This window comes from Ursus americanus, chromosome 5 (assembly GCF_024610735.1).
Source record: "Ursus americanus isolate L20-20 chromosome 5, mUrsAme1.1.p, whole genome shotgun sequence".
Classification (NCBI taxonomy): domain Eukaryota; kingdom Metazoa; phylum Chordata; class Mammalia; order Carnivora; family Ursidae; genus Ursus; species Ursus americanus.
In genome coordinates this window covers 52,926,912-52,950,569 of record NC_142131.1, presented here as the reverse complement: position 1 = coordinate 52,950,569, position 23,658 = coordinate 52,926,912, and the positions used below count along the sequence as shown (strand labels likewise).

At 46.6% G+C, this 23,658-nt stretch overlaps 3 protein-coding genes across 4 annotated transcripts; 2 read left to right on the top strand and 1 right to left on the bottom strand.

Annotated features, from left to right (window-relative positions):
• Window positions 1-3,316: 3,316 nt before the first annotated feature.
• Window positions 3,317-8,823, top strand: TMCO6 (transmembrane and coiled-coil domains 6). Of its 2 annotated transcripts, XM_045794504.2 has the most exons (12): window positions 3,317-3,515; window positions 3,692-3,804; window positions 5,530-5,645; window positions 5,750-5,933; window positions 6,174-6,278; window positions 6,433-6,518; window positions 6,750-6,866; window positions 7,086-7,197; window positions 7,312-7,498; window positions 7,659-7,753; window positions 8,145-8,312; window positions 8,555-8,823. In XM_045794504.2, the coding sequence occupies exons 1-12, from the start codon at window positions 3,431-3,433 to the stop codon at window positions 8,666-8,668; spliced, it is 1,482 nt and encodes a 493-aa protein (XP_045650460.1). In that variant the 5' UTR covers window positions 3,317-3,430; the 3' UTR covers window positions 8,669-8,823. The 2 variants fall into 2 exon arrangements, with proteins under 2 accessions (XP_045650460.1, XP_045650459.1); XM_045794503.2 differs by having other exon boundaries at window positions 8,145-8,823.
• Window positions 8,824-8,889: 66 nt separating this feature from the next.
• NDUFA2 (NADH:ubiquinone oxidoreductase subunit A2) lies at window positions 8,890-10,920 on the bottom strand. The gene is made up of 3 exons (XM_045794514.2): window positions 10,699-10,920; window positions 10,470-10,576; window positions 8,890-9,095 (listed from the first exon to the last, which is right to left on the bottom strand). Exons 1-3 carry the CDS (start codon window positions 10,797-10,799, stop codon window positions 9,004-9,006), a joined length of 300 nt encoding a protein of 99 aa, XP_045650470.2. The 5' UTR covers window positions 10,800-10,920; the 3' UTR covers window positions 8,890-9,003.
• A 9-nt stretch (window positions 10,921-10,929) lies between these two features.
• IK (IK cytokine) lies at window positions 10,930-23,194 on the top strand. The gene is made up of 20 exons (XM_045794494.2): window positions 10,930-11,129; window positions 11,649-11,715; window positions 13,603-13,695; window positions 14,186-14,245; window positions 15,290-15,457; window positions 15,628-15,742; window positions 16,201-16,271; window positions 16,369-16,415; window positions 17,290-17,453; window positions 18,811-18,919; window positions 19,272-19,311; window positions 19,472-19,691; window positions 19,943-19,961; window positions 20,639-20,717; window positions 20,984-21,064; window positions 21,314-21,371; window positions 22,317-22,405; window positions 22,604-22,712; window positions 22,885-22,919; window positions 23,007-23,194. The coding sequence occupies exons 1-20, from the start codon at window positions 11,114-11,116 to the stop codon at window positions 23,032-23,034; spliced, it is 1,668 nt and encodes a 555-aa protein (XP_045650450.1). The 5' UTR covers window positions 10,930-11,113; the 3' UTR covers window positions 23,035-23,194.
• The last annotated feature ends 464 nt before the right edge of the window (window positions 23,195-23,658 follow it).

Sequence of the window (23,658 nt, the reverse complement as noted above, 5' to 3'; positions counted from 1 at the left end):
CCACTCCCCCTGCTTGTGTTCCCTCTCTTGCTGTCTCTCTTCCTGTCAAATGAATAAATAAAATATTAAAATAAAAATAAAGTTTATTTATTTATTTATTTATTTGAGAAAGACAGATAGAGAGAGAGGGACCACAGGGTGAGGAGCAGAGGGAGAAGGACAAGCAGACTCCGCACTGAGCACCCAGCCTGATGAGGGGCTGCATACAAGTATCCTGAGATCATGACCTGAGCCGAAACCAAGAGTGGGACATTCAGCCAACTGAGCCACCCAGGCACCCCAGTTTTCCTTCTTTTTTAAGAAGATTTATTTATTCATCTCAGAAAGAAAGACAGAGAGAGTGCTCTAGCAGGGGTGGGGGGGCGCAGAGGGAGTGAGAGAAGCAGACGCCCTGCTGAGTGAGGAGCCCCATGCAGGGCTCAATCCCACAACCCTCAGATCATGATCTGAACAGAAACCAATACAAGATGCTTAACTGACTGAACCACCCAGGCATCCAGAAAATAATAACTTTCTTAAAAGTAGAGGTGTTTAACAGAGACACATTGGCCAACTAGCTCCACCTCTTGCAGTTTCCATTTCTTTGCCCCGAAATTGAGAAATAGGTATTTCTAACCCAGTTTTCCCCCTTGCGCCTGGCTCTCCCCTCCCCCCCCCATCCCCAGCACAGTTGCTATGTCCTGGGAAGGAAAGGCTGACCTATGTTGAATGAGGATTAATTAGTAACTCGCCTGTTTTGCCAAGAAAAAAAAGCAAGTGTCCCAGAGGGTGAATAGGGGCTATGCTTTTACAACCACCCTCACAGTTCTTCACCTGTAGATTCTGGGGCAAGAGCTATAGTAAAAATGTTTGAATTCTCACTTCTCCCATTTTTTATAAATGGCTTCACATCTGTCCTCATTCCAAACAAGGAGGTTTCATTAGACCTCACTGCTCCCTGTGTATCTTGTTGGGCATGCCCTGATACCCCTAGCCATGCCCCAAGACCAGCCAGGCCAGGTCACTGGAATATCCCTGAGGACCAAGAATGTGAATATAACTCAGTGTTAAATATGCTGACTCTGTGGTCAGACAGCCAGGCTTGGAATCCCAGCTCTACCACTGAGGTTGTAATACTTGGGCAAGTTCGTGGGCCTCAGATTTCCGGGCTCCAGATTTGTAAAATGGAGATAATGGTAGTACTTGTCTATGACTACAGAGCCATACCTATTAAGAGTAGTTCTGATTTTTTTGTTCTTCATCAATGCCTCTGCATTCAGAAGACTCAGGCCACTGAAGCGTGGCTCCTTAGCAAATCCCATTGTTTTAAGGGAGGCACTCAGGATGACAGTTGCAAGCAAAAAAGGGGCAATAATGGTTCTGCAAGGATCCCCAACTCACACCTCAATTCAACAAATATCTATCATTTGTCTACCAAATGTCAGGGCTGGTACAAAGCCCAGGGATGCAAACATGACCATTACACCATCCCCCCAAGTACTCCAGTAGGTGGAGGAGGCAAACGCAGATTCAAACTACAGTCCATAGGGAAGAGGACTCACAGAGGAGAAACTAAGGACTTGTGGGAGCTTTGGAGAAAGGAACAGCTAGCTCTGTGTTAGAGAGGACATGGAGCTGTTTTTTACAGGGTTGACAGTGTTGTTGGGCAGGTAAGTGCAAAAAAACAGAGTGGGCAGCTGTAACTGTCTGGGCAGACATTTTGCCTGGTGACTTGGATTACCTTCCCCATCAGGGGAAATATGTGGGTGTTAGAAGCAGCCTGTCCCATGACAAAGGAGATAAGACCCAGACTCTATCCCCAGCCAGAGCATTGTGCATAGCAGTTGCTCAGTAAATGGCTGTCCCAGAGCTGGGTGCATGCTGGACCTGGAGAGATGTAGGGGCAGGATAATGGTCTGCAGATATTTAACTAGGTGGTTTGTGCAAGAGATTAAAGGCAATTGACTCCAAGAGGTGGAATTAAATTCTAGGAAAGGAAGTTGGTTTGAAAGTGCTCAATCCTAACCACTAGACCACCAGAGGAAGTTGATTTGAAGAACAGTTTCCTTTCTTGGATTTGTTCTTACTCGTACATTTCCCTAAATAATAGCTTTCTAAAAATTAGAGACCTCCAATAACTTTTTTTTGTTTTATTTTATTTATTAGAGAGAGCAAGAGCACAAGCGAAAGCAGGGGGAGTGGGAGAGGAAGAAGCAGGCTCCTGGCTGAGCAGACAGCCCGACTTGGGGCTTGATCCCAGGACCCTAGGATCATGACCTGATCAGACAACAGACGCTTAACCAAGACTGAGCCACCCAGGCACCCCCTCCAATAAAAATTCTTAACTGTTACCAGGACTCCCCACTCTCTTGGAGCTGTGAAGGGCATTTGGGGAGCAGAGGACATCAAACAATTACACTATAACTTCATGACAGTAAAAATGGTTATGAAGTATATGGTGCTATAGGCTCTCATGACAGGGACAGAGGTCCAATAGCTCTGAGTAGGGGACATTGGAATTGCGATCTTGAGGGTGGTGTTAATTAAGGGAAGGGTGCTGGTTGGGGGGGGGGGGCGTGTCAGGCAGAGACAGGGCTCTAGGCAGAGCAATAGCCTGGCCAAAAGCCTGGAGGAGGAAAAGAGGAGGGCTTGTTCAGGGAACAAAGAGAAGATCCCAGGAGAGATGAATAAGGTAAGGTGCCCTTCCAGTGAACACTGAAGAGGTATGCAGGGATTAGACCATGTAAAGCTTATTTTGCCACAATTTGGATTTCAAGGGCGAGGAACACGGTTTTTTAATTCACCAGTGTTTCCCCAGTAGTTAGTGGCGCTTAAAATTTGGTTTAAGAATTACTTTATCCCCCAAATACTGAAATTCACTTTTATGCAGAACAGTGAAATAATTATATTTGTCTCATTTTCTTCATACACGCATAATGGGGATAATTATCGTTGTGGAGAATATTCAATAAGGTAATGCAAATCCAGCGTTCATCAGTGGGAGCTGAGTTTTTGATGAAATCTTCCTAGAACTCGGGGTAGTTTTGAATGTTCGTCTACGGTGTGTTAGGTGTAGGGAGGCTGTATTTGTTGAGCGCAAGTTGACGCAGCGGCAGTGCCGGTGGGGGTTGAGTTTCTTTCCTGGAATTGGGAAAGAGAAAGAATTGGGAAGGAGAAATACCAATCAGAGGCAGAGCGGGTGCTGCCCTCCGCCGCCCAGGTCCAACCCCGCCTCGGCTTTCGCCCCGCCCCTCCCTGCCCTTACCCCACCCCATTCTACTCTCCCTTCGCTCCGCCCCTCCTTCGGTCCGCCCGCCTTCATTTTGCACTGTGCTCCGCCCACTCGCACCTCTTCCGCTCTGCGCTGCGGCTGCGCGGTCCGTCACGTCTTCTAGGCTCGCGGACCGGTTTCCTGGCTCTGGGCTCCGTGCGACTTTTCTTCGGCTCTGCCATGTGGAGCGGGCGGCAGAGCCGCCTCAAGCCGGTGGGCTGCGTCGTGGAGGAGCTACGGTGCCGTCGGCGGGAGCGGGAGGCAGGTGCGGAAGGGCAAGGAAGACGGGAAGATGCCGGCGGGGGCACCGTAGCTGCTCCACTATGGAGGAGTGGTGTGGTGTGGTATGGCGGTCGGGGATAAGATGAGGCCCCCGGGTCGCAGACGGGATTCAGGGTCCTAGATGCACCTCCTACGTTCAGCCGGCTCCTTTGCCCCCAGCACTGCGGAAGGCGCGGAGGGAGCAGCAGCTGATCAGTAAGAGGCTGCTGAGAGACGACGTTCTGGTGGAAGCCGAAGGGGGATGTGTGGCCATGATCCTCGGAGAAGCTGAGGTGAGGGGACCGGGTGCGCGGTGAGTTCTACGCCTACGGGCGCCAGATTCCTTTTGAGGTCCGCGCCAGACCTGAACGCGGCCCCTCAATACCTCCATTCATACAGTGGGCCAAGCCAGAAACCGGGGAATTATCCTCGAGAACTCTGCCCCTCATCCCCACATCAACACATCAAGTCCTAACCGTTTTTCACCTCCTGAAGAGCTCTGGCGTCCTTACGATGGTGAACATCGCGGCTACCACCATCCTCTTCTCCGTACACTCACAGTAGCCTTCCAACAGGTCACCTGCATCTATGCTTGCCGCCTTCAAGTTCGCATCAGTCAGATGTGTCTCTTAAAAATCCAAAAACCAGGGCGCCCAGGTGGCTCAGTCAGTTAAGTGTCTGACTCTTGGGTTCAGCTCAGGTGATGATCTCTGGGGGGTGAGATCCAGCCTCCCCCCCTCCCCAGTCAGGCTCCGTGCTCAGCATGGAGTCGGCTTGAGATTCTCTCTCCCTCTCCCTCTGTCCCTTCCCTTGCTTGTGCAGGCTTTGTCTTTCTCTCTTTCTTTCTCTCGAAAATTAAATAAATCTTAAAAAAAAATCCAAAATCCTTCCTTCCTAGAGGGATGGCCTAACGTTTGTCTACCTCCAACCTTGTCAGTTTACTCATCTTAGCCCAAATCCTCCCTTTTCAGTTTTTCAAAGAATATACTAGGCTTTTAACTGCCTCAAGATCTTTACATTTGCTTCATCTAAAAGTGGGTCCCTTTTAATATTCTGTCTTGACAGCGTGCTTGTTTATCGTTTCTTCAACTGGACTTTAAATCCGTGGGAATCTAGACTCTATCTTATTTGTTGTCATTGAAAACTCAGGTGCCCTATAGTATCTGGCATATAGTAGATAGGTCATTATTGAATAACTGAATGGCATGTTTAGTTTTAGCTGATTTATTCATTCAGCAAGCATTGGGCATCCCTTTTGTTTATTTTGTCTGTTTTGTACATGTTGTTTACAAAAGCCCTTATGCCTAGGTTATACCATTGGTTCATTGGTTCATTGTGTGCTTACTTTATGCCAAGACACTGTGCTGGGGACTGAGGTACACAAAAATGAGGGAAGTCCCTTTCTTTGTGGTACTTGTAGCAGCCCAGTGAAAAAGACTGGCGTGCTACCACCTGTCATGAAGGAAACATGAGGCACAACAGAAACCCCTAAGTCTGTGAAAGGAAGCCAGAAAGAGCTTACTTCCCAGAGGCAGTAATAGGAACAGAAATCTGAAGGGAATGGAGGACCTGGAGAGTATCCCAGGCAGAAGGAATAGATTGTGCAAAAGCTTGGAAGCATTAAAAGACAAGTCATGTTATGTTGGGTGGTGTTGGAGTATAGGTTCGCAAGGGGAGAATGGCTAGCGGGTAGGTTGTGCCAGACTGAAAGGTTTAAATGTTATCCTTGAAATAACTCTGAAAGAAGGCAGGAAACATGTTATTCCCATTTTTCAGGTGAAAAACTGAGGTTTAGGTTCCTTGTAAAGTAAGTGGCAGGACTGGTATTTAACCCAGTTCTGATTCCCTCTTCTGTCTACTGCAAGATTGATGCTTATTAGCCATATTAGTGTGAATGACAAGTTCTAGGGATGGTGGGACATTAGAGTGCTCACAGGTGAAGTGGGCAAAGTAGGACTCATGCTTGCTTTCTGGCAACTTTGTGTTGCCATCGCTCCTCTCCCTGCTCTGCGCTCCAGATCCAACAGTTCCTCCAGCTGGCGCAGCGGGGGACAGAGGAAAAAGAGAGAGAGAGGGCTCTGGTCAGCCTTCGTCGAGGCTTGCAGCACCCTGAGACACAGCGGACCTTCATCTGGTCAGTATGGGTGGTGAGTGGGGGCCTGGGCCTCTGAGGGATGGACAGGAGTGTGGAGGGGATGGGCCACAGGCTGAGCAGGGCTCTGGTACTCACTCATGTAGGCTGGAGGGCAGCATGCGGACCTTGGTCGGGCTTCTGACCAGCAACCAAGCCCTGTTGCAGCTAGAGGCCGCTCGGTGCCTTCATGAGCTCTCTCATTCTGAGCAGTCTGCGGTGGCTGAGGCCTGCCTGCCAGCCACTTCCTACCTTCTCACCTACCTCTCCGGTCACAGCTCAGACTTTATAGTAAGCCCTGTCCCTTCCTACCTTGTTCTTGGCTTGGATTTAAATATTGTGCTTTTGGGTCCAGTTTGAGCTGGCACATAGGGGGAAGAAGAAAATTTGTTTCCCCTAATGTTCATAGCCATTATCTTCCGCTCCCTTTTGCCCAGAGCCTCAAGGGCAAGACTGTTCATCCTCTGCACTCCCACCCCCACCTTAGCCTGAGACAGTCCATGCCCCGTGCTTTTGTTGTCCCACTCTCAGGAGCTCTGTCTGTATACACTGGGTAACCTGATTGTGGAGAGTGAGGCTGTGAGAAGGCAGCTCCTGCCACAGGGCATTGTTCCAGCTTTGGCTGCCTGCATCCAGGTAAGCATCCGATTACTTTCTCCGTCCTTGGGCAGCACCCCCTCCCCCTTTGTTTAGGCAGCTCCAGCCTCTGCCCTCTGCTAGGGGGTTGAAAGTCACAGGAAATCTTATGACCCAGCTTCCAGAGTCAGATCTCTACCCTGTCTACTTCTAGTCCCCTCATCTGACTGTGCTGGAAGCCCTTGGATATGCCTTGTCCCAGCTCCTGCAGGCTAAGGAAGCTCCAGAGATGATCGTCCCGTAAGTAAAATTGTGTCTCCAGATGTGGAGGCAGGTGTGACCCATTTGCTAATGTAGTCCCTGGACACCTGATCGAGTCTTGTTTCCAAAACTGTTGAACATTTTAGCTCGATGTATCTGGTTGGGAAGAGCTGTGGATTTGGATACTTTCCCACCTGCTGTTAGGGTTTGGGAGGAATGTCTGGCATTCTTGCCTTTTGTGGTTCCAACTCACAACTCTCCTGTTGGCAGCTCCGTCTTGGGCTCCACTCTCCCCCAGAATATCCTGCGACTATTGCAACCTGGCCCAAAGCTGAACCTTGGGGTCGCTGTGGAGTTTGCCTGGTGCCTGCACTACATCATCTGCAGGTAACACAGACCATTTGCAGAAGTGCCACAGACTTGCCCTGGGGCTCCCTTCCAGACACTTGGGTTTTTGAACTTTGGCTTCTGGAACTGCAATGAGTTTTCTTCGTTCTGTGGTCTTCTCTGCTTGGACCCCAGGAAACCCACTGGTTTCCTAAAGGCCATTTACCATCCTAAAGGTGGGATTGACTGAGTAGTGACTACTTGCTTTCTATTGCCTAGCCAGGTCAACAACGCCCTGCTTATCTCCCATGGGGGTCTGTCCACTCTGGGGATGCTGCTATTGGACGTGGCTGGGGCTGTCCAGAGAACTGAGGATGCAGGACTGGAGTTGGTAGGTGAAGAGGACAGGTGAAGATCTGGGCTACCTTTCTTCCTTCTTTGCTCCTCCTCCACTATGTAGGTAGTCCCTTCCTTCTTACACTGTACTCCCAACTTGTCTCTGCAGCTGGCATGCCCTGTGCTTCGGTGTCTAAGCAACTTGCTAACAGAAGCAGCAGTGGAGGTTATGGGAGGGCCAAATCAGCTCGAAGATGAGCGTGTTGTGGTGGCCTTATTTATCCTTCTGCAGTTCTTCCTCCAGAAACAGCCCAGCCTACTTCCTGAGGGCCTCTGGCTCCTTAACAACCTCACTGGTACGTACCATAATGTGCATAGGCCTAGACTTTTAGATTCTGGGTATGCTTCTTCACTGCCTGGGCTGAGGTGGGTAGGATTGGGGCCAGGGGGAGGGGTGGGGGCAGCCAGGTTCGGGCCCCAGTTTGAGGGACTTTACCCTGACATTTTCCCTTCCAGCGAATAGTCCTTGTTTCTGTACCTCCTTGCTCTCTATGGATCTGATCGAGCCCCTCTTGCAGTTGCTGCCAGTTTCTAATGTGGTCAGCGTATTGGTAGGTATTGGGGTTGCTTAAGTCCAGGACCTGATGGCCAAAGTAAAAACACTGGGAGGAGGCTTTGTACTCAGAAGTACCCTTACCTGTGGACTCGCAGGTGGTGTGGTATGGACGGCTTCAGGGCCAGACCAATCTAGGTGTGAATCCCTAAACTGTTTTACTAGTTACTAACCTTGGGCAAATCAGCTTACCACCTTGAACTTTAGTTTCCTCATGTATAATTTGAGAATAGCAGTGCTACCCGAGGCCAGCTGTGGGGATTACAAAACATGCATGTAAGTGCTTGGCACAGTGCCTTACCATGTGGTCAGCACTCCTTGTATTTTAGCTATCATTAGCCTTTAGTTTTCATCCTCTGTGGGGACTGTGTATACATGTCTCTCTGCAGGTGCTCACAGTTCTATGCAACGTGGCAGAGAAGGGTCCTGCTTACTGCCAACATCTGTGGCCAGGGCCCTTGCTCCCCTGCTTGATGGGCACGCTGGCCTCCTCTGACACTGAAGTAGTAGGTCAGAGTTTAGAGCTGCTGCAACTACTGTTCCTCTATCGGCCAGAGGTGAGTTTTGGCCCTGGTACCCCTGTTCTGAGGCCTCTAGTCTCCCCATGGCCCCTTGCCTTCCTATCCTATAGTCACTTCTCTGGGCCTGGCAAGCCTGTGTGGACTCCAGGTCAGAACTTCCAGCTTCTTGTTGGGAAGGCACTCTTCGAAATAGAGGTGGGCTAACCTGTAAGGGTGTGGGAATCGAGTGTTGGGGCACAGGGACTCAGGTGTGGAATCCTATCCTTCCCTGTCCTCAGGCTGTGGAGGCCTTTCTGCAGCAGTCAGGGCTGCAGGTCCTAGAAAAGCATCAGGAGGAGGCACAGCTCCAGGAACGAGTGCATGCTCTTCAGCAGACAGCTCTTCACAGGTGACCTGGCTTCTCGATGTCACTCATTCAACTCATCACCTCCCCTGCTCTCAATTGCTTTGCCCCTGGATCCCCTTTTGAGGATTTAGAACCATAATGACATCTCGTGCTCTCTGCTCCTATGTCTGGGACAGAATAAAGTTTTATTTTTATATTAAACTGCTTTGCCTCAGTGGCTGCACGATAAGTGGCGGAGGGTAAAACGAGGACAAGAACATCCAGAGATGGCATTTTTCGGCACAAGCTTTATAAAGAACAAATGAACGCTTTTTTTATATTGTACTCAGTCCAAAAGAGGCCAAGCTGTAGGGCTGTTGCTGTTAACAATCAGTGGAGGCTTCAGGCCTTGCTACTTAGCACATTCTCCACGGCTCTGGTTACCTGATCAGCACTGAAGTTGTTCAAAGAGACATTCTTCTCTTGTCCAAATGCTGAGGAGAGAGAAAGGGGACTAAATATCTAATATGCACCGTGGGGGTTACCAAAATATTAAAAGATCTTTGTCTTCAACTTTGTCTTGTTAGAATGGAAAAAGTAGTATAGAGATATGACCGAGGTGTATTTGGGATGCCTAGAATTTATCCAGGGGGTCTCAAACACATCTAGGAAGCCCAGGTCCTAGGAAGTCTAGAATTGTGGCTGATTCTGGGTGGCAGCAGTGGGAAGGAAGGTGTTTCAGGGAAGTTTTTATTAACCACTATGAACAGTGCTTTGCGTGGGCCTAGCCTTGGCTGGGTGCCAGTTCTGTGGCTCCTGTAGTACTGGTATAATACGCTAATTTGCGTCCATCTCCTCTAGTCTCCTGGCTTTTCCCTCCTCCAAACAATTTTTAATGCATACTGCAATTATCTACTGTTAGAACCAGACTATCTTAGGTATGACTTCTTTTCTCCCGGCCCTGACATTCCTAGAGGAAGGCCTACTATGTGTAAAGCAACATAACCGTAATTTTCAGACTGTGGTAAACTTGGAGGATATAATAAAAAGGAGCAAAGGGCAACGTTACATAATTTGCCAGGGAATGCCTTATTAAGGAGGTGATATATAATTTCAGACCTGAATAACAGCATAAATTCTATCCAGCTAGCCATGAAAATCTGGTAGAAGTACATCCTAGGAAGAGAGGACAGGTGTAAAGGCTAAACCCTGCTGTATCCTAGCTACATAACATTAGGTATATTCCATAAAAAATTTTTTTTGGTAAGCTCTATGCCCAACGTGGGGCTTGAACTCATGACCCAGAGATCAAGAGTTGCATGCTCTACTGATTGAATCAGCCCGTGCCCCTGTTCCATAAAATTTTTGATTCGCCTTTCTAACCTCCACAATGAGAAAAGAAAGACTCCAGCCCCTCATATAATTAATGAAGATTAAATGACATTTAGGCAAGGAAATACTCAATGGAGACCTTAACATTAAGTGCTCAACAGAGTCATTATATGCTTGTATTATTGAGATTCTCACACTACCTGAAATGGCACTGTCCACAAATCATGTGTAAGAACCCGCCTCGATAGAAATTGAGCATCTCTTTCTTTTCCCTATCTGAACCCTGTTCTGAGTTATGAAACCGACAGCTCCTGGTCCCTATGCAGGACAGGGCCCACCTCCACATTGGTATTACTCGAGAATCAGCATTCTAGAACACCGCGAATGTAAGTTTATCTGAAACAACGTCAACAGCAAGGCCCAAGTTCCGAGTTCCAGTCTCCCTACAGGTTTTTCTGTGACCCTGGATGGCCCTTCATCTTCTCCAACCCCTATTCTCCTGCCGGGTTCCCAGATCGCCCGCTTCCCCGGCTTACCGTAGCGGGCCCAGAGTTTAGGCTGCACATCAGAACACTCGCGGATTAGAATGGGCAGGCCAGGGTTCGCCTTCTTCAGCTCCACATAGCGTTTCTCGATGAATTCCCTATGGGGCGGGAGAGAAAGCCGTGCGTGCTGTCTACGCGCGGGCCTCCCCAAACACCCGGAAGGTAGAGGTCATGACCTAGGCGCCCCGAAGCCTACCGGCCCTACCATCTTGCGCCTCACCTGACGCCCTGGCTGCCGGGCGAGCGCTGGCACAAATGGAGGCGAATCTCACGCAGGCCAAGTTTGGCCCCGATCCCGCGACTCGCTGCTGCAGCCGCCATCTCCGCGGGAGCCTAAGTCTCCAGCCCAGGACTTCCGGCCAAGCTCTCCAAGAAGACCAATCGCGGCCCCTCCTGTTCCCGCGATAGTTAGATGACGTGAGGGGGCGGGGTAAAGTTTAGCCAATGCCTTAAAATCATTGCAGAGGAAGCGCTCCACTTCTTCCCATTTTCTCCGCGAGCGGGTGGTAGCGGTCGGTCTACGGAGCGCAAAGCACTGTGGGTTTGTTCCTGAGGTGCATCGTGGGAAAAATCTTGTCCCGGCTGTGTTGTCTTTGGAGCGTCAGTCCCGCCGGCGTTGAAACACCGCAGGCGAGATGCCAGAACGAGACAGTAAGGCTCGGGTCATTTGCCCTTTATTACCTTCAGGACTTGGGACACTTGGCGCGTTGTTTTCGCTTCAGAGTTTAAGCCCTGTGTAGGTGGTGTGACGCTGGAATCTGGCGAAGCCGTTTGGTCTCGAAGCCGGGCAGCTCTGGACTATTGTCTCTAAGCTTTGTCCTTGCCCCAGTGACGACGGGTGTGTTTTGTCTGCGAACTACCCCCTACCGCCCGCATTTAATCTTGGGTTGCGCCGGTTTATCTTACTCGTAGTATCTTGGATGTCGTTTTCCGGAAGTATTTGCTGATCCTCCAGCGCTGGTTTAGGGGCCGCCTCCTCTGCACCCACAGCTCCTTGTGTTTTCTCACTTGGGCGCTTACTACTTTGTGTGGCCACTGTCGCTGTTTTTGCCTGTGAGCAGTTTGACGTGAAAACGTCAGTATTCACTATTATAGTCCCAACTTTCGCACAGGAACTGACACTAAAGAGCTTGATTAAATTAACGCCTTTTTTTTTTTTTTTTTTTTAAGGCGAACCTTTCTCCAACCCTTTGGCTCCAGATGGCCACGATGTGGATGATCCTCACTCCTTCCACCAGTGAGTATTTCAGCCTAGGACTACGGGCATGAACTGGGGGATGAATAGAGTGGTGTGGGAATGGTGAAGGAATTCTAAATGTCTTGTCAACAATGATGGTGAGAAAAATTGTACCACTTGACCCTTTATCTCTAAACTTTAGCTGGATCAGGTCAACTGCATAAGAGGATTAGAGGGGGAAGTTCTGGCTGAGAGGGTGCTAGTTTTTAAAGTTAATGTTTAATTATACATGATACAGGAATTGATTCTTGTAGAAAATTAAAGTAGAAGTAAGGGTAACGTTCTTTTTGATAACATCCCCAGTTCCAGTCCCTTTCTTAGAGGTAACCACTGTTCGTTTTTTACATGTGTCTTCTTTTCCTACTTTAAAAAAAAATCCATTTATATACATACATGTATGTCTGAGGAAGATATGTTACTATTTAGTAAGTTGAAGTATTAAAATTAAATGGAATATATTTATATCATTTTGCCACTTGCTTATTTTCCCCACTCATTGTTTGGGAGATTATTTTCATGGCAGTGACAAGGACTCCATCCTTTTTTTTTTTTTTTTTTTAAGATTTATTTATTTATTTTAAAGATTATTTCAGAGACAGAGAGAAAGAGTAAGTGCGTAAGCATCAAGGAGGGACAGAGAGAGGGGGGAAGCAAACTCCCCACTGAGAGGAGCCCCGGGCAGGCTTGATGTCCTGTGCCTTGATCTCTGGATCTGGAGATCACGACCTGAGCCAAAACCAAGAGTCAGACACTCAACTGACAGGTTGCCCAAAGGACTGCTTCCTTGACTAGACTTTCATCAGGCTTCTCTGGGGCCCATTTTTGTCTAGGCCTGTTGGGTTCAGTTTTAGCAAAGAATGCTACTAAGCCATTTTATGGAGTGTCCCTTTAAGTAATCAAGTAGATCCAGTCAAGCTCTTTTTCCCCACCCTTGATGGCTAACCAAGTTCCTATTAGTAATTTTTTTATAAATCCTCAGTTGTCCCAGTTTTTTTTACAGTTGAGTTTCAGTCCTTCTCCCCTATGGCAGTAGTCTTTATTCCTATTACAGTAATCTTGAACAGTGTCTTTCTTGGGAACACTTAGCAGGATTCTTTGCTAAAACTGGGCACAGCAGGCCAAGGACGAGACTCAGTCAGAAAAGGGCTCAAAAGGGCCTGACTAAAGTTTGGTCAAGGAGTCTTTGTCACTGTACTGATGAAAATTGTATCTTATACCATCATTGCTGTTTGCCGCACATTTGGAAAACACTATCACAATCTAGTCTCTGGTTAATGGACATTTAGGTTGTTTCCAAGTTTTTATTATTTTCAAAGCTGAAATTGAGGGGTGCCTGGGTGGCTCAGTCCGTTAGGCATGTGCCTTTGGCTCAGGTCATGATCCGAGGATCCTGGGATCAAGCCCTCCGTTGGGCTCTTCGCTCAGCTGGGAGTCTGCTTCTTTCTGTCCCTCTGCCTGCCGCTCTTCCTGCTTGTGCGTGTTCGTTCTCTCTCTGTCAAATAAGTAAATAAAACCTTAAAAAAAAAGCTGAAATTGAACCGTTTTTACATGACTTTTTATACACCTATGCCAGTAATTAAGAAAGCTGAATATAGGTGAGTGGAGTTGCTAGGTCATAGGATATACACACTTAAATTTTGATATAGCCAAATTTCCTTCACATTGGGTATACTGACTTACGTTCCCTTTGGCAGAATATTCACTTTACAAATTCTCACACATACTTGATTTATCAGAGTTTATAACAGTCAACACTCCGATGCATTAAAGGTGGCATGTTTCTGTTTTAATTTGTATTTTCCTGATTTCTGGTAAAGTTAACCATGTTTTTTACATGCCTTTTCCAATTCTTATTGGGGACTAATTTTTAAAATCTTTGCCTTCTAGATCAAAACTCACCAATGAAGACTTCAGGAAACTTCTCATGACCCCAAGGGCTGCACCCACTTCTGCACCGCCCTCTAAATCACGTCACCATGAGTAAGTTCTGGGGTCTTCGAACCTTTCTCCCATCTCCTTCCTACAGAAAATCTACTGAACTATATGTTGTAGAAACTGGAAGGCTACTTCTTTTTTGAAGCCTGTGATTCTGCTTCTCTTCACTGGAGATAGAAGCTCCAGTGAAGACTAGGGCATGCTAAGATCTCAGAGTATGTTCCACACACCACTTGTACTACTAGAGTTGCTGCTAGTTCTTAAATGGGCAGATTTCAGGTCCATTTGAGCCGTAGGGACTCAGATAGTGAGGTAGATATTGGGGGATATAGAATTTTAATAGTGCTTCAGGTGGTCGTGGTGCTTTCTAAAGCTTAGAGCCACCTACCTACAAATAGAGATCTGGATCTCTGCATGGTCAAAGCTGTTGCTTTGCTCCGTATTTTAGGCTTTTCTTCAGTCCTCAAGGCCAGTTGTTGGGGGTTTCTGGGGCTGTGGCAATATTTTGATATCACTGAATTTCTTTCTCTTCTAGGATGCCAAGGGAGTACAATGAGGATGAAGACCCAGCTGCACGAAGGAGAAAAAAGAAAAGGTGAAGGAAGGATGGAGAAGTGTTGGACTGTAAGGTGGATAGTGGTTTTTTGAAAGGAGTAGGGTCTAGGAGTTATGAGGCTGGAGATTGAGGTATTCCTTTATTATCTTGAGGTTCTCTGCTTTAGTGGAGAGGAGTGATAGGCAGAGTGGCCATTTAAGACTGGGGTCAGTGTGCAGTATTTTAATCTCATCTTTACCACTTCTTAGCTGGATAACCATGGGCATATTCCCTAACGTTTCTATTCGTCAATATACTCATGGGTAGAACAGAGTGATTTCATAACTTTATCAGGTTGTCATGAGGATCAACTGTGATAGTGTGTGTAAGCACTTAGCACCAGCACCTGGCATGTTGTAACCACCCAGTAAATCTTGCCTGTCATTACCACCATCATGATCGCCATTATTTATAAGATACTAAAATTTCTGGACCTGGTATTTTGCTGTTCCTCTCTTCTGGGGGAAGACCAGCAAGGAATGATTTTCTTTCTTTCTTTTTTTTTTTCTTAAGATTTTATTTATTTATTTTTGCGAGAGAGAAAGAGAGAGCAAGCGAGTGCGTGCATGAGCATGAGTTGGGGGGAAGGGCAGGGGGAGAAGCAGACTCCCCACTGAGCGGGAACGTAATGCAGGACTTGATCCCAGGACTCTGGGATCATGACCTGAGCTGAAGACAGACTGAGCTTAACTGACCGAACAACCCAGGGGCCCAGGAATGAGTTTCAGTTGAAATTTGGAAGGTGATAAAAATTTAGATAACTTCCTAGTTGCGCTTTGGAAAAGTCTCATACCTCTTAGAGACTCGGTGATACAGAGTTGGGTGGCATTAAAGAATTCTGAAATGACAGATGGAGTGTTCTGAGGTGGCATTGAAAGTATATCTGGGAGCTGGAAGATGCTATAATTCTGATTTTGAGGACTATCCGGAGGTGGCCAGCAGTTCTATGAGGACATGTATGAGCTTTCACCAGGCAGGAACAATTCTGCTGACCTTGCAATAGCAGCCGGTGAGCCTTACGCATTTGTTTTTCTCTGGTCACAGTTATTACGCCAAGCTCCGTCAACAAGAAATTGAGAGAGAGAGAGAACTAGCAGAGAAGTACCGTGACCGTGCCAAGGAACGGCGAGATGGCGTCAACAAAGATTATGAGGAAACTGAGCTGATCAGTACCACAGCTAACTACAGGGCTGTGGGCCCCACTGCCGAAGCGTGAGTACCCAGGCGGCCAGGGCACAATTCCCTCAGCATCCCAGAGTCCTACAGTCACAGTGTGAATTCTTCCTAACACTTTCCCCACTTTGGAACCCAAGTTGAGCCATTTCAAGAGGGACTTGGCACTCACAAAGGACTATTCTAATGTGGCTTCTTTCATTATACAGGGATAAATCAGCTGCAGAGAAGAGAAGACAGTTGATCCAGGAGTCCAAATTCTTGGGTGGTGACATGGAACACACCCATTTGGTGAAAGGCTTGGATTTTGCTCTGCTTCAAAAGGTGAGCTGTGGTGGGTGGGTAGAGAGTAATTCTAGAATGCTGAATCCTCTCGTATGGGCCTTTCAAGGTGAAGGAGAGAGACTGCTGTCAGTCCAGACCATATAGAAGGGCTAATGGTGGCTCTTCCTTAGGACTAATTGCTACTCATCCTTTAAGTCTCAGCCTCAATTTTAGTTTGCGGGGGGAGGGGGGGACCTTCCCTGATCACCCAGGTATGGTTAAACCCCATTCCTCATTTCCCACTTCTTGTACCATTGCATAGCTCTTTTATTTCACATATCATAGTTATCACATTTTGCTCGTTTGTCTCTTCTGCTGTAAGCTCCATTAGGGCAAGGACTATATTGTCTTGTTCAGTATTGAGTTCTTAGTTCCTGGCACAATGTGGTAGGTAGTGGTGTTAGATAAAAAATAATGTAAAATGAATAAACGTCTAAATCTTCGTGCTTCCCTGTTAGGTACGAGCTGAGATTGCCAGCAAAGAGAAAGAAGAGGAAGAACTTATGGAAAAGCCCCAGAAGGAAACCAAGTAAGTAAAAACCGGGAAAAGCTTGAGAGTTTAGGTAAGTGGGACCTAAAGTAGGAACACATTTGGCAAAAAAGAAAAAACGTTTTTGTCTTTTCAGGAAAGATGAGGATCCTGAGAACAAAATTGAATTTAAGACACGTTTGGGTAAGTACAGAATTTCTACACTAGTGGTTGTGTATTTTAGGTGAATCGTAGGGAGTTTAATGCTCTGAGCAGGATATGCTTTCCCTTTCTCTCAAACTTCTTTCCTCTCTTTCTTTCTCCCAGATTAGCTGGTTCTCTTAGAGTACTCTACCAGAACTTAGATGTGGACTTAGTCATTTCCTGTATGTTATTAATGTCTCCTCAGTTAGGTTGGAAGCTCTTGCAGATTGTGGCTTATGCACTAAGGAAGGTAGCTTATAGCTTATGTGTTAAAAGAGGTAGCATGGTTGGTGATTAAAAGTTCAGAATTTGCATTCAGAGACCTGGGTTTGAGTCCTGGTGATGAAACCACACTAGGGATGTGATATTAGGCAATTGACATCACATTCTCAGTGCCTGTTTGTCTGAAAAAATAGGGTTAATTAACCTCTTGGGATTATTGGAGCAACAAAAAATAGTATCTGCAACATGCCTATCATATTGAGCATGTAGCTGACCTGGGTTTTCCATCACTGTCAATATACCCTTAAACCTCATCGTTCTTGGGCCTAATACAATGCGAAGCCCATAGTGCCCTTGAGAAGACAGTGTAAAAGAGTGGATGGGAGCTCAGGCTTTGGAGTTAGACAGGCTGGGTCCCATTGTTTATTCTCTTGCTTAGTAGCTGTATGTCTTTAGGTAAATCACTTCACTCTCAGCTTTAGTATTCTGATCAGTTAAAAAGAGATAATAACATGTACCTTAGAGGGCCTTTGTGAAGATTGAGGCAATAGTATTTGGTGTGGTGGGTGGCACAGAGTAAGCACTTACTAAATGGCTGCCATTACTGTAGAAGTTTCTCGGTGGCTATGCTTGCTCCTTCCTCTTTTCGTAGGCCGCAACGTTTACCGCACACTCTTTAGGAGCAAGGCGTATGAACGGAATGAACTCTTCCTCCCGGGCCGCATGGCCTATGTGGTAGACCTGGATGATGAGTATGCTGACACAGACATCCCCACCACACTTATCCGCAGCAAAGCGGATTGCCCCACCATGGAGGTAAGTGATCTGAGTCCTGAGAGCCTGTCATGTGGGCCTCAAACCTGGGCATCAGCCTGCATTCCGCCTGGACCACATCTACCACATTTAACCCATCACTAAGTCCTGTCCACTTTTTACTTCCTAATTTCAATTGAATCCATTCACTTTTATCTATTCTATCGGTAACATTCCAGTTGAAGCCATCATGTCTTGCTGGACCATTAAAAGATGCTTCTATTTTGTTTCCTCACTTTCACTCTGGTTTCTTTCCAGCATTTTATTTTATTTTTTTATTGAGTTGTAATTCATGTGCCATATAATCCACCTTTTGAAAATGTACAGTTCAGTGGCTTTTAATATATTCATAGAATTATGTAGCCATCACACAATTTAAAAAAATTTTCATTCACCCCCCCCCCAAAACCCTCTGTACTCTAGTCATAAGCCCCACAATTGTCCTATCCCCTTTTCCATTGTGATTTTTACATATGGCCAGTGTGATCTTTTCAACATGGGAATTTTTGTCTCACCACACTTGAGAAGCTTTCAATGATTTCTCATTATTAGGATAAAGAGTAAAATCTCTGCAATTTGTGGCCTTCCAAGCCACTTTCTCACCACGATTCCCTGTTTGTTCTCCAGTGAATCCCAGCTTTCTTGAATGTGCTAGATTCACTTTTCTTTCTTTCTTTCTTTCCTTCTTTCTTTCTTTCTTTCTTTCTTTCTTTCTTTCTTTCTTTCTTTCTTTCTTTCTTTCTTTTCCTTCCTTCCTCCCTCCCTCCCTCCCTCCCTTCCCTTCCCTTCCCTTCCCTTTTTTCTTTTCTTTTTTCTTTTCTTTTCTTTTCTTTTCTTTTCTTTTCTTTTCTTTTCTTTTCTTTTCTTTTCTTTCTTTCCTTCCTTCCTTCCTTCCTTCCTTCCTTCCTTCCTTCCTCCCTCCCTCCCTCCCTCCCTCCCTCCCTCCCTTCCTTCCTTCCTTCCCTCCCTCCCTCCTTCCCTCCCTCTTGCTTTCGTTTTAGGAGAGAGAGCATGAGCAGGGGTGGGAGGGGCTGAGGGAGAGAGAGAGTCTGGAGCAGACCTATTGTGGAGCCCTGCTCAAGGGGCTCAGTCTCATGATCTTTAGATCATGACCTGAGCCAAAATCAAGAGTCAGATGCCCAACAACTGAGCACCCAGGGGCCCCTAGATTCACTTTTGACCCAGACCTTTGTATATATCATTCTGTGTGCCTGGAATGTTCTATGACACCTCCTTTCCCTGTTTTTTACCTAGTTGGTTGTAATTTATCCTTCAGTTGGTTGAATGAATGAAGGAAGGGGGGAAGGAAGGAAGAGATTCTTGCTCTGTGGATAATATCCTTGCTGCTTCGGGTTTTCAGGCCCAGACCACACTGACCACAAATGACATCGTCATCAGCAAGCTCACCCAGATCCTTTCCTACCTGCGGCAGGGTACCCGCAATAAGAAGCTCAAGAAGAAGGATAAAGGTAACCTGGAGGGTTAGGAAGAGAAACCTGAACTCTGGAGGGGCATCTGAGGGTGGAACCAAGGTTTCCTGGAGCTTTCTGTGTGTAGAACATTGGGAGGCTCTTGGGGAGCAGAAAAAATGGGAGCAATGGAGCATTAACAAGGAGATGGTTACATCCAGGTTCTGTTTGCTTGACCTACCCAGGAAGCAATTGGTCAGCTTTAAGGCTTGAGAAGGGAGAGTATGGGGAGCTTTTGTTATCCCACCTTCTAAACAGATGTTTAAATGGGCATTCAGAGCTTGAGAGTACGGTTAGGCTGAGTGGCAATCAACTCAGGAATGTTTTCTTCACTACTCTTTTTATATTTTAGGGAAGATGGAAGAGAAGAAACCCCCTGAGGCTGACATGAAGTATGTATCCTAGCCCTGTCACCTCCTATGTGTGAGGAAAGGGTTCTGTGTTCCTTGTCTTTGGCATTTTGGGGAGGTCTCGATGTGAGAATCTGGAGAAATGGCCAGGGAAAATGGAAGTGTGTATGACTTTGGCAGCTAGTGATCTCTGTTTTTCTAGTATATTTGAAGACATTGGGGATTATGTGCCTTCCACAACCAAGACTCCTCGGGACAAGGAGCGGGAGAGATACCGGGAACGGGAGCGTGATCGGGAGAGAGACAGAGACCGTGACAGAGAGCGGGAGCGAGAACGAGATCGGGAGAGGGAGCGGGACCGAGAGAGAGAGGAAGAGAAGAAGAGGCACAGCTACTTTGAGAAGCCAAAAGTGGATGATGAGGTGAGATATGGCCCTGGTACCAAGTGGTGGAGCTGCCCATCCCTGTGCCTGCTCCGCCAGATACAAGACTTGTCATATAGGTGCCTGATGGCTCCGTAGCAACAACTGGGTCCACTAATCCAGGGTGGAAAGCATCCTGAAAATGAGGCAAGAAGTGGGTAGGGAATTGAATCACAGATCAGTCAAGTGGGGGAGAGATGAGTACGAATCCCTCATGGCAATACTCACTTCAGTTTCTGTTTTCTTTCCAGCCCATGGATGTTGACAAAGGTGGGTGATATGTGAGACATCTTGCATTCGCTCTGGCAGTCTTGGGCTGAGAGGCTGTCCTAGAGCTCAGAGCTGGCAAAGGTTGGGATTGTGGGACTTCCTGGTCTGAGTTCTCATTAAGATCCACGTCTTGCTCCGTGATATAGAAAGAAGATGAGTCTGGAATTACCTGCATCTTCCTGGGCGATGGCAGGGCGTATTTGCTGTCTTAGATAGAGTTCCTCCAGCTGGGGGTTTCTGAAGACATGAGGGAGGTCGAACTGGCAATATTCTGTGTACATAACCCCATCTCAACCAGAGTAGCTCATTATTTAAGGATTCATTTATTTTCGAGATAGTGCACGCATGCACACAGAGTGGGGAGAGGGGCAGAGGGTGAGGGAGAAAGAAAATCAAGCAGATTTCCCACTTAGCAAGAAGCCTGATGTGGGGCTTGATCCCACGACCCTGAGATTGTAACCTGAATGGAAACCAAGAGCTGGCTGTTCAACCCACTGAGCCACCCAGGCGCCCTGGAGTAGCTCACTATTAGTTGGAATTTGATTAAAATTTTGTTAGCTAAAAGTTTTTTCTGTTGCTTAAAAAAAAGATTTTACGAAAACAGGTTGGAAGTATGTGTGGGGGGCAAAGGTAAGTTCCTTGTTTTTCAGTCTGAACAGATCTGTCTTTCCCCCTAGGACCTGGATCTGCGAAGGAGTTGATCAAGTCGATCAATGAAAAGTTTGCTGGGTCCGCTGGTTGGGAAGGCACTGAATCATATCCTTTATTTCAGTATGTTGCTGGATTCTAGGAAACTGTTGTCCCGTTTTCTTTCTAATTCTACCTACCTCTCTGTTTCCCTACAACCCCCGGCCCCCACCCTGCTTCTTACCTTTTATAGTAAATTTTGACAGGGATGTGGCCATTTCTCAGATGACCATTCAGGTCCTTAAGAGTTTTCATTTTGGGGCTTCTGGCCCTTGGCCCTTCCTTCTTGAAGCTTTTCTACTATAGGTAGAATTATTTTCTTTAACATAGCATATGCTGAAGAAGCCAGAGGACAAGAAGCAGCTAGGAGACTTCTTTGGAATGTCCAACAGTTATGCCGAGTGTTACCCAGCCACGTACGTGAGACTGTTAAGGGAGGCTGGGATGGCTGGAGAACAAGTTGTGGGGAGGCATGAAGTGGAAATTCGATTACCTGGGACAGGGGTACTTCTTGGATGAACTGTTCTTTTAGGCGCTTAGTGGGAGGTCTCGGGTGGAGGGGGCTTGGTCATTTTTAGGCATATAGCATCTTAGTTGGGTAGGTTTCTGGATAAAGCAGAGGGGTCTGGGTCTGCACCATCTGTTTAACTGTTGTGTCTCTTTAGGATGGATGACATGGCTGTGGATAGTGATGAGGAGGTGGATTACAGCAAAATGGACCAGGTATGGAGTTGGAAGGGTGAGTGGGGAGTCTTGGGCAGTTACTCTTTGGCACATACCCCCTTCCGCATTTCCTGAAAGATCTGTGTCTCATTTTCTGGGCCTTAACCTTCCGTCAGCTGCAACAGTAAGAGCAGCAGCATTGTGGAGTCATGGGAAGCTTAACTTTTAAAGTGCCTGTACAAAATCAAATGAGATAGGCCAAAAATAGATTTATTTTTATTTCCTACAAAGTGCCAGGCTTTGATTTCCACAATAGGCAGTAAGCAAGCCTTTAGTGCATAAATAGAAAGGGTAGAAGGCATTTCAGTGTAGAAAATAATTGAATTGTATTCTAACCAGGATTGAAATATTCTTCTCTAGTCTTAAAAACAAAAATACTCTAGGGGTGCCTGGGTGGCTCAGTCAGTTAAGTGTAAGACTCTTGATTTCAGCTCAGGTCTTGATCTCAGGGTCATGAGTTCAAGCCCCACGTTGGGCTCCATGCTGGGTGTGGAGCCTACTTAAAAAAGAAAACAACCCACAAAAACCCTGACACAACACCATTAATGAAGAAATTTCATCTACTTTTTCCTTGTTTCTCTTTACTGCAGTGATTGAGCCTGGTTTAATTCCATCTTGGAGACTTGCTTAACCCTGGTTCTGCCACTTACTAGTTTTATGACCTTGCCAATTTATTTTATTGCTCGTGCCCCAGTTTGCTCATTCATCAGGAGAGTGGAGAGGAATATGATTCTCTTTTAATAGAGTTTGAGAGAATTAAATACACGTTTAGTGTTCAGAGTAATGCCTAGTATGTAGTAAGTACATAGTAAGCATTTATTATTTATCAGGGTGGGATTTATGAATAAAGAAACAGGATAGTGGGAAACCTGGCTTTAGTAAGGGCTAAAACTCTGTTTTCACTGACATTTCTTCCTTCCCTGTCCCCATTCTGTCCTCCAACAGGGTAATAAGAAAGGACCCTTAGGCCGCTGGGACTTTGATACCCAGGAGGAATACAGCGAGTATATGAACAACAAGGAGGCTTTGCCCAAGTGAGTCGGTACTAAATATGGCCAGGGAGTGAGGAGAGGGATGATGGGGTGGGCTAGCCTTCACCAGGTTAGAGGGTGTAGTCTGGCTGAGACATTCCTAAATAGATTGTTTAGTCACAGGGCCATCCGGGAACACCTTGGTACTGGTATGCAACCTCTGGTGCCTTCTTTCCCCCAACTGTCCTTTATTTTTCTCAGAGCTGCATTCCAGTATGGCATCAAGATGTCTGAAGGGCGGAAAACCAGGCGCTTCAAGGAGACCAATGATAAGGCAGAGCTTGATCGCCAGTGGAAGAAGATTAGTGCAGTAAGTGAGATCACCTCTTGGGTGGACTTCAGCTGGAGGAGACACTGGCCCACAGATGCAGAAACAGGCAGAGGGTTGGAGAGCCAAGGAAGTAGGAGAGAAGTCAGGCTTGTGCCTCAGGTGATCTTAGACTGACAGTGTAATTCTTGGTTATAACTGTTCTTTTTTGTAGATCATTGAGAAGAGGAAGAAGATGGAGGCTGATGGGTGAGCACCAGCATTCTTCTTCTGGGGCACTGTGGGAATTGCTTAGAGTATTGATTTTATGCTGACTCACTTCTCCTTCCATTTCAGAGTTGAAGTGAAAAGACCGAAATACTAATCTTCAGTTCCAAGTCCAAAAAGATTCCCCACAAGGATGGGCTCACCAGTGCTTGCTTTCTACAACGCCCCAAAAAAGTTGTAAGATCTCTTCTTGTGAATGTATATAAAATGTTATTGTATAATCATTTAGTTCCATTAAATCTGGTTAACCTACTAAATCATGTCTTCTCTGTTTGAGCATCATCCTTCCCGGGCCCCTGAAGCACTAGGAGGGCTACTAATTCCACTGATGTGTAAAACGCCCATGCAGAAAGTTAGCCCAGTCCTTCTCTGAGCTGTGGTTTTAGATTCCTAGACAGTAAGGATCCTAGCCAGGATTCCTAGTGGAGAAGGAAGTAATGACCTCACGATGGGCAAGAGGTAGATAGAGGAACGTAAGGATGATTGGTCTCCAATGTCAGTCATTCAGGCCCATTTGGGGGCCTGTTTTTAGCATAGAGATTCCAGGGGAATTAGGGTCCACGCAGTGGGCTGCCAGTCTGATCCCAGGGTTATGCAGGACTAGGCTGTAGGTGAAAGCAGCTGATGAGAATCACTTGGGGGAACGAAAGTGCATTTATGCCCTCCTGAGAGCTTTAGTAATTCTAAGCACAAATTGCTGCTGCTTTGGCTGAAGGGATAA